The 11644-nt window shown below is 26.9% G+C and overlaps 1 protein-coding gene across 5 annotated transcripts; it reads right to left on the reverse strand.

Moving 5' to 3' along the window:
• Positions 1–202: 202 nt before the first annotated feature.
• Positions 203–10729, reverse strand: LOC126835285 (high affinity copper uptake protein 1-like). Of its 5 annotated transcripts, none has more exons than XM_050567772.1 (7): positions 10398–10729; positions 9995–10164; positions 3428–3568; positions 2549–2682; positions 2380–2469; positions 1717–1749; positions 203–572 (listed from the first exon to the last, which is right to left on the reverse strand). In XM_050567772.1, the coding sequence occupies exons 3-7, from the start codon at positions 3557–3559 to the stop codon at positions 371–373; spliced, it is 591 nt and encodes a 196-aa protein (XP_050423729.1). In that variant the 5' UTR covers positions 3560–3568; positions 9995–10164; positions 10398–10729; the 3' UTR covers positions 203–370. The 5 variants fall into 5 exon arrangements, with proteins under 5 accessions (XP_050423729.1, XP_050423730.1, XP_050423728.1 ...); XM_050567773.1 differs by lacking the exons at positions 9995–10164; positions 10398–10729 and adding exons at positions 5654–5703; positions 5929–6062; XM_050567771.1 differs by lacking the exon at positions 9995–10164 and having other exon boundaries at positions 10398–10702.
• Positions 10730–11644: the final 915 nt, after the last annotated feature.

Consider the following 11644-nt stretch of genomic DNA (forward strand, 5'->3'; position numbering starts at 1 on the left):
CTTATATTAATTTAATACGAAAAAATTGAACTCCATTTAAAGTATCTTTTTTTGCTCAATCAATTTCATTAAAAAAACTCATTGTCCTAAAACCAAACTCATTTCTAATACATTATTTCACTCATTTTTCTATAGGCAGCTGCCTCGTTTAATATACCTTTTCAATGGCCCTGTTTAAAATAATAACAATACAAATTCAATATAAATAAATGAATAATAGCAATTAAGTATATTTACTAAGTTTCAATAATATCGTATAACTTAAATAATAAAATTAATTCCAAATATGTGGAATTACAAAATATAATTTTATGTTTTATAATTAAAAAAAAGTAGGGGATATCCACATAGTTTATATTTTATAATATTATCAGTGACAATGTTCAGTGACATCAACAACAACAGATTTTTTCCAACCAAATAAAAAGTATCCTAAAGTAGCACCAAACAGAACAGCTAAACATAACCATATGTTATAAGTCATAAATATTAACATTAATAAGTAGCTTATAGATATCTGGATAATGTGTAGGAGTGTTTGAAGAAAGTGTGTTGAACTTAACATTGTTGGTCTGAAAAAAAAAATATTAAATCAGCAAAATATTATTAATAACTATTATAGTTAAATCTTAATATATATATAATATAATAATAATATAATATATATACATAAATAAAATTGATAAAATAACTATTTATTATACTCAATTTATAATGAAAATAAATTTAACTAAAAATTATTTTTCAACAAAGCAATAAATATAAATAAATAAGTACAATAAACACCCAAAAACTAAAAAAAATCGTACAAACTAAAAATGAAAAAATCACAATAATTGGACTTAATACAAGAAAAATACAGATAATTTCGTTTTAAAAAAATTAAAAATATTCTTTAAGCAGCATGCATTTTTAAAATATTTTTAGAAGTGTAGCAAATTTCCTTTAAGCAGCTTTTAAAAAAATATTTTATATAATTTATTTACGTAAGGAATAACAATGTAAATTTAAATTTCATCAAAAATTAAAATAAATAAATGTTGAATAAATTAAATTTAACCAACAATTAAAATAAAGTGCAGACAACATAATTATTATTTTTTAACTATGTTTCCAACCCTGATTAATGATTTGGCCTCTCTTGCAATTCAAATTCTTGCGACGAGGGCCCTTTTCCTTTTCCGCCTCACATTTAGTAAAAAAATGTTGAGTTTTTGTTCTACCATTGCTTATAAATAATGGCTCATTAAAATTTAACGAGTTACAATTAATTTTGTTCCTGTTAGGTTTGGAAACAGTGAAGGAGCAAATTTTTTCACTAAAATGTTGTGGTGGTTAATCCATCTAGCAATGCTGGTTGCAGCTTAAACTTTGAGCGCTTGTTAAAAAAGTATATTTTCGTTCGCGTGGGGGCATTTATACTGCTTTCAATTTTTTGTGGGAAAATTTACAATTATATGCATAAACAAATATAATATGCATTTGATTTCTCAATATAGAAGTCCTTAATACAATGATTTTGTTATTATCTAAAATATATTTAATGGATCTAAGCACTGAATTAATATTATCCAGTAATTAATTAAATTCTAATTCTAATGTATATTAACATAACACACAGATATGTCTATTGTTACTAATATAATTAATATACTATTTTATAAATTATAACAAAAAAAACATGCAGAATTGTTAACACCTCTCTATTTAACTTACAGCGGTTGTTTAAAAAGCACCTTGCCAACTATTCTGTAAATAAAATTAGTATTTAAATGCAAAATTATGTTTGGTTGAAAACCATTCTGGTTAAAGGTCAGCATATACTTTAAAATTAATTTAGTGACATAAGTGGTGAAAAAAAAGAAAAATGTAATTAAGTTTTAAAGTTTATTTAGGTATAAAAATAAAGTATTGACTTAATATTTGGCATCTGCTTTGTTCCTAATATAATATCTTGTGATATGAGTATGAAATCTTTTAATATTTTAATTTTAATGCCTCCTTTTATATTGTGATTTGGGATGACATAATTATAACTCTACAAACAAATGTATACAATGAAATGAAGCAGAATAACTTTTTAATCGTTTTTTTTTAAATTCAAAAATCAATAAGCCCCTTTATTTTTTTCTCAAAACATAAATCCCAGGAAATCTTAAATTATTACTATTACCTAATCTACTTTTGTAAAAAGAAATATATTTCTAAGTTAAAATATGTAGAATTATAAATTATCATGAGAAAACAGCAAACACATGTTTTTATTTTATGATAGTTTAAAATAACCTATCAAACAATTCATTATTATTATTAGTTAAATGTCATTGTTTTTAATTACTTCTAATAATTAAGGCATGTATATAAATTAGGTAATCTTACTGTGAAACAGGATCACTTGGTCCTTTTTCTAATGGGATTTGCACTGATCTGTATTGTATAGCATTGTAAGATTTCCAAAATAAATATTCTCTAAATAAATAATAAATTATTATCATAAAAAAACTGATAATTAAAATACACATTTCAAGTAAAATGCAATGGAACTTACCTAAAATATTTCAAACCTTCATACAAAGTAGCCATCAAAAATATTCCTACCATGGAGTATATAAGACCGCTAGTAGTATTAAATTTCCACCAATCAAATAAGACAGTTTCATCTGTACCAAAATGAAAGGACATCTATAAAAATAATTAAGGGTTATTATTGATTTAAATAGTAACTAAGATACTGGTTCTATGTATTTTTAAAGGTTAGCATATTGTATACAAACATATTTTCTGCTAAATAAATTTCTTGGACAAACATATACATATTATTTGTTTTAGCTAAATATGGCACATTTTGTAGAAAAAAATGTAATACTTTTTAAACTTGTAATTTTTAGTTTTCATTAGATAATATTATTTTATTCTTTATAAAATAAAAATAAAATTTTTTAAACATAATTAAGTGTTTCTTCGCGAACTATCCTCATATAGAGGGGAAATAAATATTAGGTCTCCTGACACTCGAGGCTCTAGTTAAACCACTATAGAGCTCAAGAGGGGGGAGGATAGAACGCAGGATATATAAAAAAATATTACCATCCCTCTAATACTTGATTACAATAATTAATCTTAGATACAACCCATTTAACCTAATGCAAGCTTTAAACCTTAGTATCTACCAGTCAATTTAAATAATGTAGTCGTGTAAGAATTAAATAATCAAGTTATAGATTCTTTATCATAACCAACTAATCTAGGTATTAATTTAATTTCATAAAATCATTCTGCCTATAAACTAATTTATAGTGCCAATTTTTTTTAACCCTTGGGCACCAGCTCCTTCTACTAGATACTCTTACCCGCGGAAACATGCAACATATAGTTCCTTCGTGAGAGTGCCCGAGGGTTATGTACAATTTTTGAAAATAATACTTACAGACATCATGTGATGCACCATATTATGGTCCGTTCCATTTTCTGAAGGAGTGTCACAACAACCATTTCCAACAAGTGGATTCAATGTTGAAGAATCTGTTTCATCCATATGGTGGTGATTATGGTGATCCATTTTTCAAAACTATAAAACATCCAAAATATAAAATAGCTTGTATTAACTAACTAATAGTTAAATGTATAGAAAATCGTTTTTTCTAAAAAAGATATAAATATTTAAAAAACTGTTAAACTTTAAGAAAATATTTGTAAATACTATTGTTTTGTATAGTAGGCAACTTTTAATTGAAGTAACATATTGGTTTTTTTTAATACTTGATAATATTAAAGAACATAAGATAAGAACTACTCAAAAATTGAATTATTCACACCTAGATAGTTAATATCTATAATATTAATATTTACCTAGTAGGTACTTGAGAATTCTATGCTCTCTGATAAGTCTCTGGTTTTACTATTTTAGTAGGTATTCAACTGTTAGTTAATATTTAACTTAAGCCGATTAGTTATAATTTTAAAAAAGCATAGAAGCTAAAATACAAATAAATAAAAAAAGTTATAGCTTGTCAAATTGATTTGTTGAATTGTTATCTAAAAAAGTATTGTAGCAGTATAACAGGAAACCATTTTTTTAAACAAAACCACAGGTTGTTTATTTATTCTTTGAATATAATGTTTTCTGGTTAGATATTTTATTAATTTGACAATAATTTATGATTATTTCTACATAATATACTACAAAATAATAATGTAATAATTTTACAAAAATAATACATTTTTTTTTTTTATATTGCCTTGATATCTATGGTTATTAGCTTGGTTAGGTTTATGTAAATATGAAACACGTGTAGTAGGGACATGACATTGGCCCTTAGTTACTCATCCAGATTTAGGCAGTGATAGACTCAACTTAACCACACGTGCCATGGAAACCTTTACGCCATGCCATACCCCTAAGAATAACATATATTTTGTTTTAAAACTGAAATTATTAAATAATTAAATAAATAATTAAACTTAAAAAAACAACTATTATTATTTAACAATAAACACTCTATACTTTAAGACAAGTTATCAATTCTTTTTTTTAAATATTTATAGTATTTTCATACAAATATTATTCTCTAAGCAGTAATTTTATAATTAAATTTAAATGTCCAAGTAGTTATTTAAAATATTGATTCCAAATATAATAAACTATGATTAAGTTTAATTTGTTTTTAAAAACCTGCAACAATGGTTAATATAATTTATAACATATTAAGTTACATACTAATTAGACATGATTAAAACTTTCATCTTTTGCAAAAAATGTTAAGCAATTTGTTTTTATTATAGATACAACCCAAAACATAATTTTTAGGCCACATTAAATAAATAATACAGAAATAAAACCATAATACCAAACCACATATAAATATCAACTTAGGAGTATTTCACTACTTAAATACTTTTACTAACCCAATTTATTTATTATGGATTTTTTGTAGCTTAACGATCACTTGTGGTCATATTTTTTTTTATAAAATTACCACTAAAATGAATTGAATATATGTCATATAAAAATAGCATACTATGAAGAGTAACACGATTAGGCTTTTGGGAATCAACATTACTTATTTTAGATATTTATTGGAATACTTCAAAAGAGAGACAGTGGAGGCCTTCAAAAGCAAAATATGGTCCATAAGCTAAATTCCAATACTCTATTCTTCCAATGTTAAATTTCTAAATAAACCTCTAAAGCTTCTTTTTTTCGGGATTTTGCCAACAGGTTAGGATCAGATTTTAACTATTGTATTTAAAACCAAAAGCAAGTAGTTATTAAATATATTGGCAATAATTTCCTAAATTTACATGTGCAGTTAAAAGCCATTTAAAATTAAAGTAGTTTTACTTTGTATCGTAAAAATATCTAAAATTAAATTAGAACTGAAGCTTCACAAAATAAAAAAAATGTATATACATATTTGCTGCCGAAATACGTATATGCTATAGAGGATTATTATTTTGGCTGTGTTTATTTAAATATATAACTATTTTATAATATATAACCACAAATGTGGCTTACAATTTTCTTGCTTATTTATTTTTCTACACGTAAACAAAATTTGTTTTGCAAACTGTGTTACATTTTATGGGATTCCTTTTTACGGAAATATTCTAATGACATTAAATACAGATCCAAATTAAATACTACAAAACTCACTTTTACTATGCTCCGTTTTTTTTAATTTTAAAATCATTTCCTGGATGTATCTAAGTAAAAAAGTTTTTTATTTAAATAATTTTTATATAAAAAATAAAAACGCAGATAGGTTTGGCCAAAAATGATAAACATATAGGTAATGGAAGTGATGTTATAACCCAAGTCAATAAAAAATAGAAATATGGTGTAACTATGTAAGAGACTGTAGAAATCAGACAAATGGAATTAAATTGAAGTAAGAATGTGATTAACGACAAGGTATGCTTGAGACATACCCAGACGGATCATTTATATTGACATTTTCGGTTGGTGGCACATTTAGGCATTCGAAATATTTTCACGAGCACGACACGGCACATCCTGCAATGAAGTTAAAATAATGGTACAAAACGAACCCACAGCTCCTTTATCAATGTATAGATTAGCAAAAATAAAATGAAGTGGTGACGGACTCGAGAAATTATAATAATAATAATGGCGAAATATGAAAGTTAAGTCGAACTATATCGATTATCGGTACTTAAAACTTGGTTACTACTCGAGATTGTTGTATACTTAACGAGTAAAAAGCTAATGTAGATAACTTCTAATCTATTATTTCAAGATATTATTTCTGAAAAGTATATACTAAAAAAAGATACGTCAGGTACAATTTAAAAAATATGCGCGACATAACTAGATTGAGACCAACTAATTTTTTTTAATTTCAGGGTCCAAAAATATCAATTAAGCATAGTATACGACCCCAATTGAAGGGGTCCGTGCAAAAACGAGACAACTCCAATTTTGGCAAAAATGGGTTTTTGGCCGTTTCCAATTAAGAAAAATTTGACGAGTATATCTGTGTAAGAACGAGACAAATCCGACCACCGGTAAAGGAAATATAATGGAACTGGAGCTGTCTGGTTTTTTTTTCCATTGAAAAACCAGATAGCTCCGGAGTTATCTGGTTTTTGCGCCGAATGTTGTCTACACTAAAATCAGTTGTCTTAAAGTAAGAATAAATAATATTAATAATTTTTTGATAAACAAAAAAATTGAAATAATAAATACAAAGTTCGGGTCAAAAAACAAGATAGCTCCAACAATTTTGGGTTAATTTTAGCTCACATCTCAAATCAAAAACCTTAATCAAATCACGTACTACGTCATCTTTTTCATCATGGTCTAATATATATTAATTGATATTAACATTAGTTTTAACTTAAACTCAATATTTTTAAAATAGTTTTTTTTGTTTCTTGAAAAGTTTAAAAAAATAGAGTTGTCTCGTTTTTGCACGGACCCCTTCAATTATAGATAGTCGCCATATTTGAAAAATAGCAGTTAATTTGTATTTTCCTTAATTAAACTTACAATTGAAATGTGTAAAACGATTGTTCGATATTGAAAAAATTTTAATTTCGGAAAAAAACATTTTTTTAATTGGCGAGGAATTGTTAATTATACTCATAACACAACACTCCAGCATAGAAAAAGTAGAAGAATAGTGTTGTTTTTCGATACGCACATGAAACGTGGGGGTTTTTGGGTCGAGGTACAAGAATTTTTTTTTTTTACAAAGAAAATATTAGTTACATTTGTTCCGTTTGTTTATAATTACCCTCACTTAACCCTATGAGTACTAAGCAATGCCCACACAATATACATTATAACAAAATGTCATAGCATCAATTATAATTTAACACAGCGGTCTTCAACCTTTTTTTACGGCGGGCTGGATCTGAGATACGTTTCTACATGGCCAGCTATAATAGTTTGGGAGGCGGGGACCAGGGTATTTACCAGTATACATTTTTTTATTATCAGAACATATAAATTTATATTATCTATAAACCTTGGGCCGGAATCAGTCCGCGGGCCATAGGTTGGAAACCCCTGATTTAAATTTAATTTTGATGCAATGTTTAAATGCAAAGTAATAATTGTAATTAAAAATTTTGAGCAAATGGTAAAGTAACAGTCTTTAATGAGTGGATACTAAGTAGTAGGAAAAACATTATCTATGTCTTAACAGTAAGTTTTTGGGATTTTGAGACTAACCCTTAGGAAGTAGGAACTAAATTTTATTTACGGTAAAGTTGTCAAGTCTACCAAAATTGAAAAAAAAAAAAAAAGATAAATCAATAATAATGAAATTTAATACATACTTAATATCGAAAAATAGTAAAAAAGAAGTGTTCTATAATAATATAAAAAGAAAAAATTGCTTAATTTATCAGATCTAAAAAAAAAATGTAAGTTAGCAGTAGCGGTTTTTAATAAACATTATCATAACAAAAACTGTGAAAAATAGGAATGGGCATTGCAAACAAAATTTATGAAAGACAAAAATAACCCATCATTGGTCAACTAGCTGTGGATTAGTGTAGTTTATTTAAATAAATTTACAGGGGTGGTTTTGGACGATGCCCATTTTATGTTTTACTAATATTTTATTATGTAACAAAATAGTTTAATTCTTAAAGAATGTCCTAATAACATAACCTTATCCAATTTAGAGCGATGAGTTATCAGTTAATAATATGATAATCAAGCTATTAAAGTAAAACAAATTACTAATTACTAATTACAATGATAACACTATTTGTAAGCATTTATTTGTTCACCATAAAACTTCTACTAAAAAATAGTTACTAAAAGAACTTTACACTAGGATAATTTAGAATACTTAGTAAATATTTTAAAATATAAATTTAATAACCTTCTTTTTTTTATAGTTTTACTTTAATTTTTTTATATACTGGAGGAAAATAATGGTCTAAAAAAAACATTAATTTGAAATTAAGTGTTAAACAAATTAATATAGAAATTATCTATATATAAACATAGAATATATTTTCATATTTCATCAAAGCTTAATGGGCATTTAGAGCCCAACAACGCTGCCATCATGAGATGATGATTTCTAGACAGATTTGCTATCCGGAATGGGTCATTAGACTGTCGCCAGAGAGGGGGATGGCGATTCCTATTCATCGGACGATTGCCTGACCGGCAAATGGAGCGCCCATGACCAAGTGTCAAACTGGCGACAGTAAGCTCTAACACACTGTCGCCTTATCAACTTGGCTACTCCTTTTCCTATTGTCATATTTAGTTTGGTGAAAATATTATAGTTCTAAAAACAGTATGCTTGAGTATTATTGAAAGTGTAGAAGCACATTTGCTTTGAGGGACCATTTTAAGTTTAGACATTCAAGTATGAAACTGTATATAAAACATAAAATGAACCAAATGAACGAAATTATACTGTTAATTATAGGCTTAAAAAATATCTTTATTATTTAATAATTGTTTATGACTATTTGAGTCTTAAATAAACATGCCAACTATTTTTAACCGAACCTATAGATTATATTAATGACAAAGGTGGCACATATGCAACTTGCACAGGTGTCATAAGTCATAGGTGTCATAAGTTATGTATTGATACAATAATAATAATAATAATAGCAATATCAATATCAATACAATAACATACAACATACAGCCCATTGGTTCAAATATAAGAAGCATGAGATTCATAGTTTTGATGTTAGAGAACATTGAAGTCAATTAAATACATGCAATGATAAGGTATTATGAATTTTAAAACATTGTTCCTATGAAATGTTAAAATATGCACTTGAGCTATACCTGCACAATACCATTGATATAGGAATTGCAGCAATGTGTTTTTTTTATATATTTATAACATTTATACTGCTACCCCCGCAAATAAGCAGAGAATGAATATAATATGTATTATACTTAATTGTTATGTAAACTCTATTAATTTTAGTATAATGCAGAGGATAGTAACAAAACCAATAGTTTTTATTTAGTGTTCCTCTTTAGTGTCTCGTATATGTGCAAGTGTAGCACGAAAATGGCATTTCCATTTCACATGTAATTGTGGGTGTAGCAGTGAAGGATTAAACCAATTACGTTAGGTTTATGCTATATAAAACAAATTTTACTATGCAGTGTTAAAAATAACATACTTTAAATATTTTTTGAGGTGATTTGACTGAGTTTTCTTAGTGTTAGTATCATTAAAACACTAGAAACTAACATAAATTACAAAAATACATAAATTAATTTTTCTCATTTAACCATTAAAAAAAATCAAATTTGTATTAAATTTAATCCTTTATTTAAAACAACTAAGGTTTTTGAACTATTAACAATAGTATTACATTGTTAGTAACATACAAATAGGTTCCAACATTTTTTGTAGTGGAACCCTTTTTAAATAGTTTGTTAGAGAAGTTTCAAGTTAATAAAATTATAATAGTTTAAAAATAAAAATATATTTTGGACTCCTTATTACAATAAAAATTAGGAGTTAACCAGTACCTTGAAACAAATGCTAAAATCTGGCTGTGATTTGTAGGTAACTATAAGTATGAATCCTTTATACTAATAAAAATCTGTCTTGAATTAAGACTTGTCTTAATTAAATTATCATTTTTATTTTGGTTATTTGTTTATCATTCACTGAGATACTGTTCTTTATATTTTTACCCCTGAAATTGTTACAATGAAGTAAGTCTTAAATCACTATTTACAATCATTAAAAAGGTTTTTTACATAAATGATAAATATATTTAGTCATAACTTAATAATAAACCTAATTTATTAATATTTATTTAATTTAAAAATAATAAGAGAATTCCTTTTATGAAAATAGAACAACCAATAATAATAGTTATTATACAAATTTGAGCAGTTCTACTGAACTTTAAAATATTAAAATTACCGAGTCTGTGAAATCCTTAAGATCTTCAATAGTCGATTATGTTGTCAAATTGTTATTACGCAATGGATGTGAATGCAAGTCAACAGCAGTCTGTGGAATGGAAAACTAAGAAAATAACCTTCACTCAACTCAGATACATTTCTTTTTTTTGGGCTCTGGCGCTCATGCTTCACGCTTCGACAATCGACATGCCACCTCTTTAGAATGACTGTCGAAGTAATATTAAAATACACTCACTTTCTATAGCACATTATCTCAACGATAGATAAATGTTATCAGTTATCACTACTCAAAACTTAACCAAGGGGGAAGATAATGAGGCAAGAACGGAATTAAATAGGTCAAGTCAACTGCAGCTGCTATAGGGTACAATGAAACATCGACTTTCGACTTATATAATTCAGAAAGTAATGCCGTATCACAGGATATAGATTAGTCTACTCTGTGACCGTATTATGTATATTATAATACAATGTATGTATGAATGAGATACAATTGGATACACAGAGTAATATTTATATTATAGAGGGGCGGCCGTTCCCTCACTTAGATTTCACATTGCTTTGACAAGTAACAGGTGACTTCTTTTTCCAGTTGGTTAATAACCATAGATGTTTTTATTATCTATGTTATTAACATAAAAGAAATTACACCTGTAAAAATTATGTACTGATAACCTGCCACAGAAATCTCAAATCAGAATGGACACTTATAACAAATTACACGAGCAGCATATGCCCAATGCCACGCAACGCCTCATATATGTGTATTTTTCATATATTATACATATCGTCGCTGATACTGCTACAGCGCGTATCTCAATTCCAAGTATTTTCAGGCGAAGCAAAATAAGTTATTTAAATGAATAGGTTTTGATATAAGCTGTGTTGTCATTATTATGATTTACAGTGCAACCACGATGTAGAGAAGATAAGGTGACGCCACTCAACTTCTTATCAGTAAAAATTTGGGGTCGAATGCTTCCACCACAGATATATATAATAAACTAGATTGTTAACTGTATATACCACCAATAGAGAAGATTGAAGCAGCCACTTTCCGCCATCCTGGTGGGAATTAGAACCTTATCACGCGGGAATAATATATGTTTATAACAATCACATATATGTATATATATATTTTATTGATATAATAATATATACATATATATTACATGCATTGATAACACACCTAAATCCCACCAGAATGGCGGACCGTCGACTTCAATTCTTATCGCTAGTTGGCAA

This window comes from Adelges cooleyi, unplaced genomic scaffold (genome assembly GCF_023614345.1).
Source record: "Adelges cooleyi isolate 19-005CV unplaced genomic scaffold, UGA_ACOO_1.1 ACOO_flye_CR_arks_rails_tigmint_CR_PRNA_23, whole genome shotgun sequence".
Classification (NCBI taxonomy): Eukaryota; Metazoa; Arthropoda; class Insecta; order Hemiptera; family Adelgidae; genus Adelges; species Adelges cooleyi.

Excerpts from the sequence above, each read along its gene's own strand:
- LOC126835285 (XM_050567772.1), bottom strand. The coding sequence starts at position 3,559 with ATGGATCACCATAATCACCACCATATGGATGAAACAGATTCTTCAACA. Across the intron at positions 2,683-3,427 it reads TGGTGCATCACATGATGTCT|ATGTCCTTTCATTTTGGTAC; the intron begins GTAAGTATTATT and ends TTATTTTTATAG. Across the intron at positions 1,750-2,379 it reads CCAAGTGATCCTGTTTCACA|AATAGTTGGCAAGGTGCTTT; the intron begins GTAAGATTACCT and ends TTTTATTTACAG.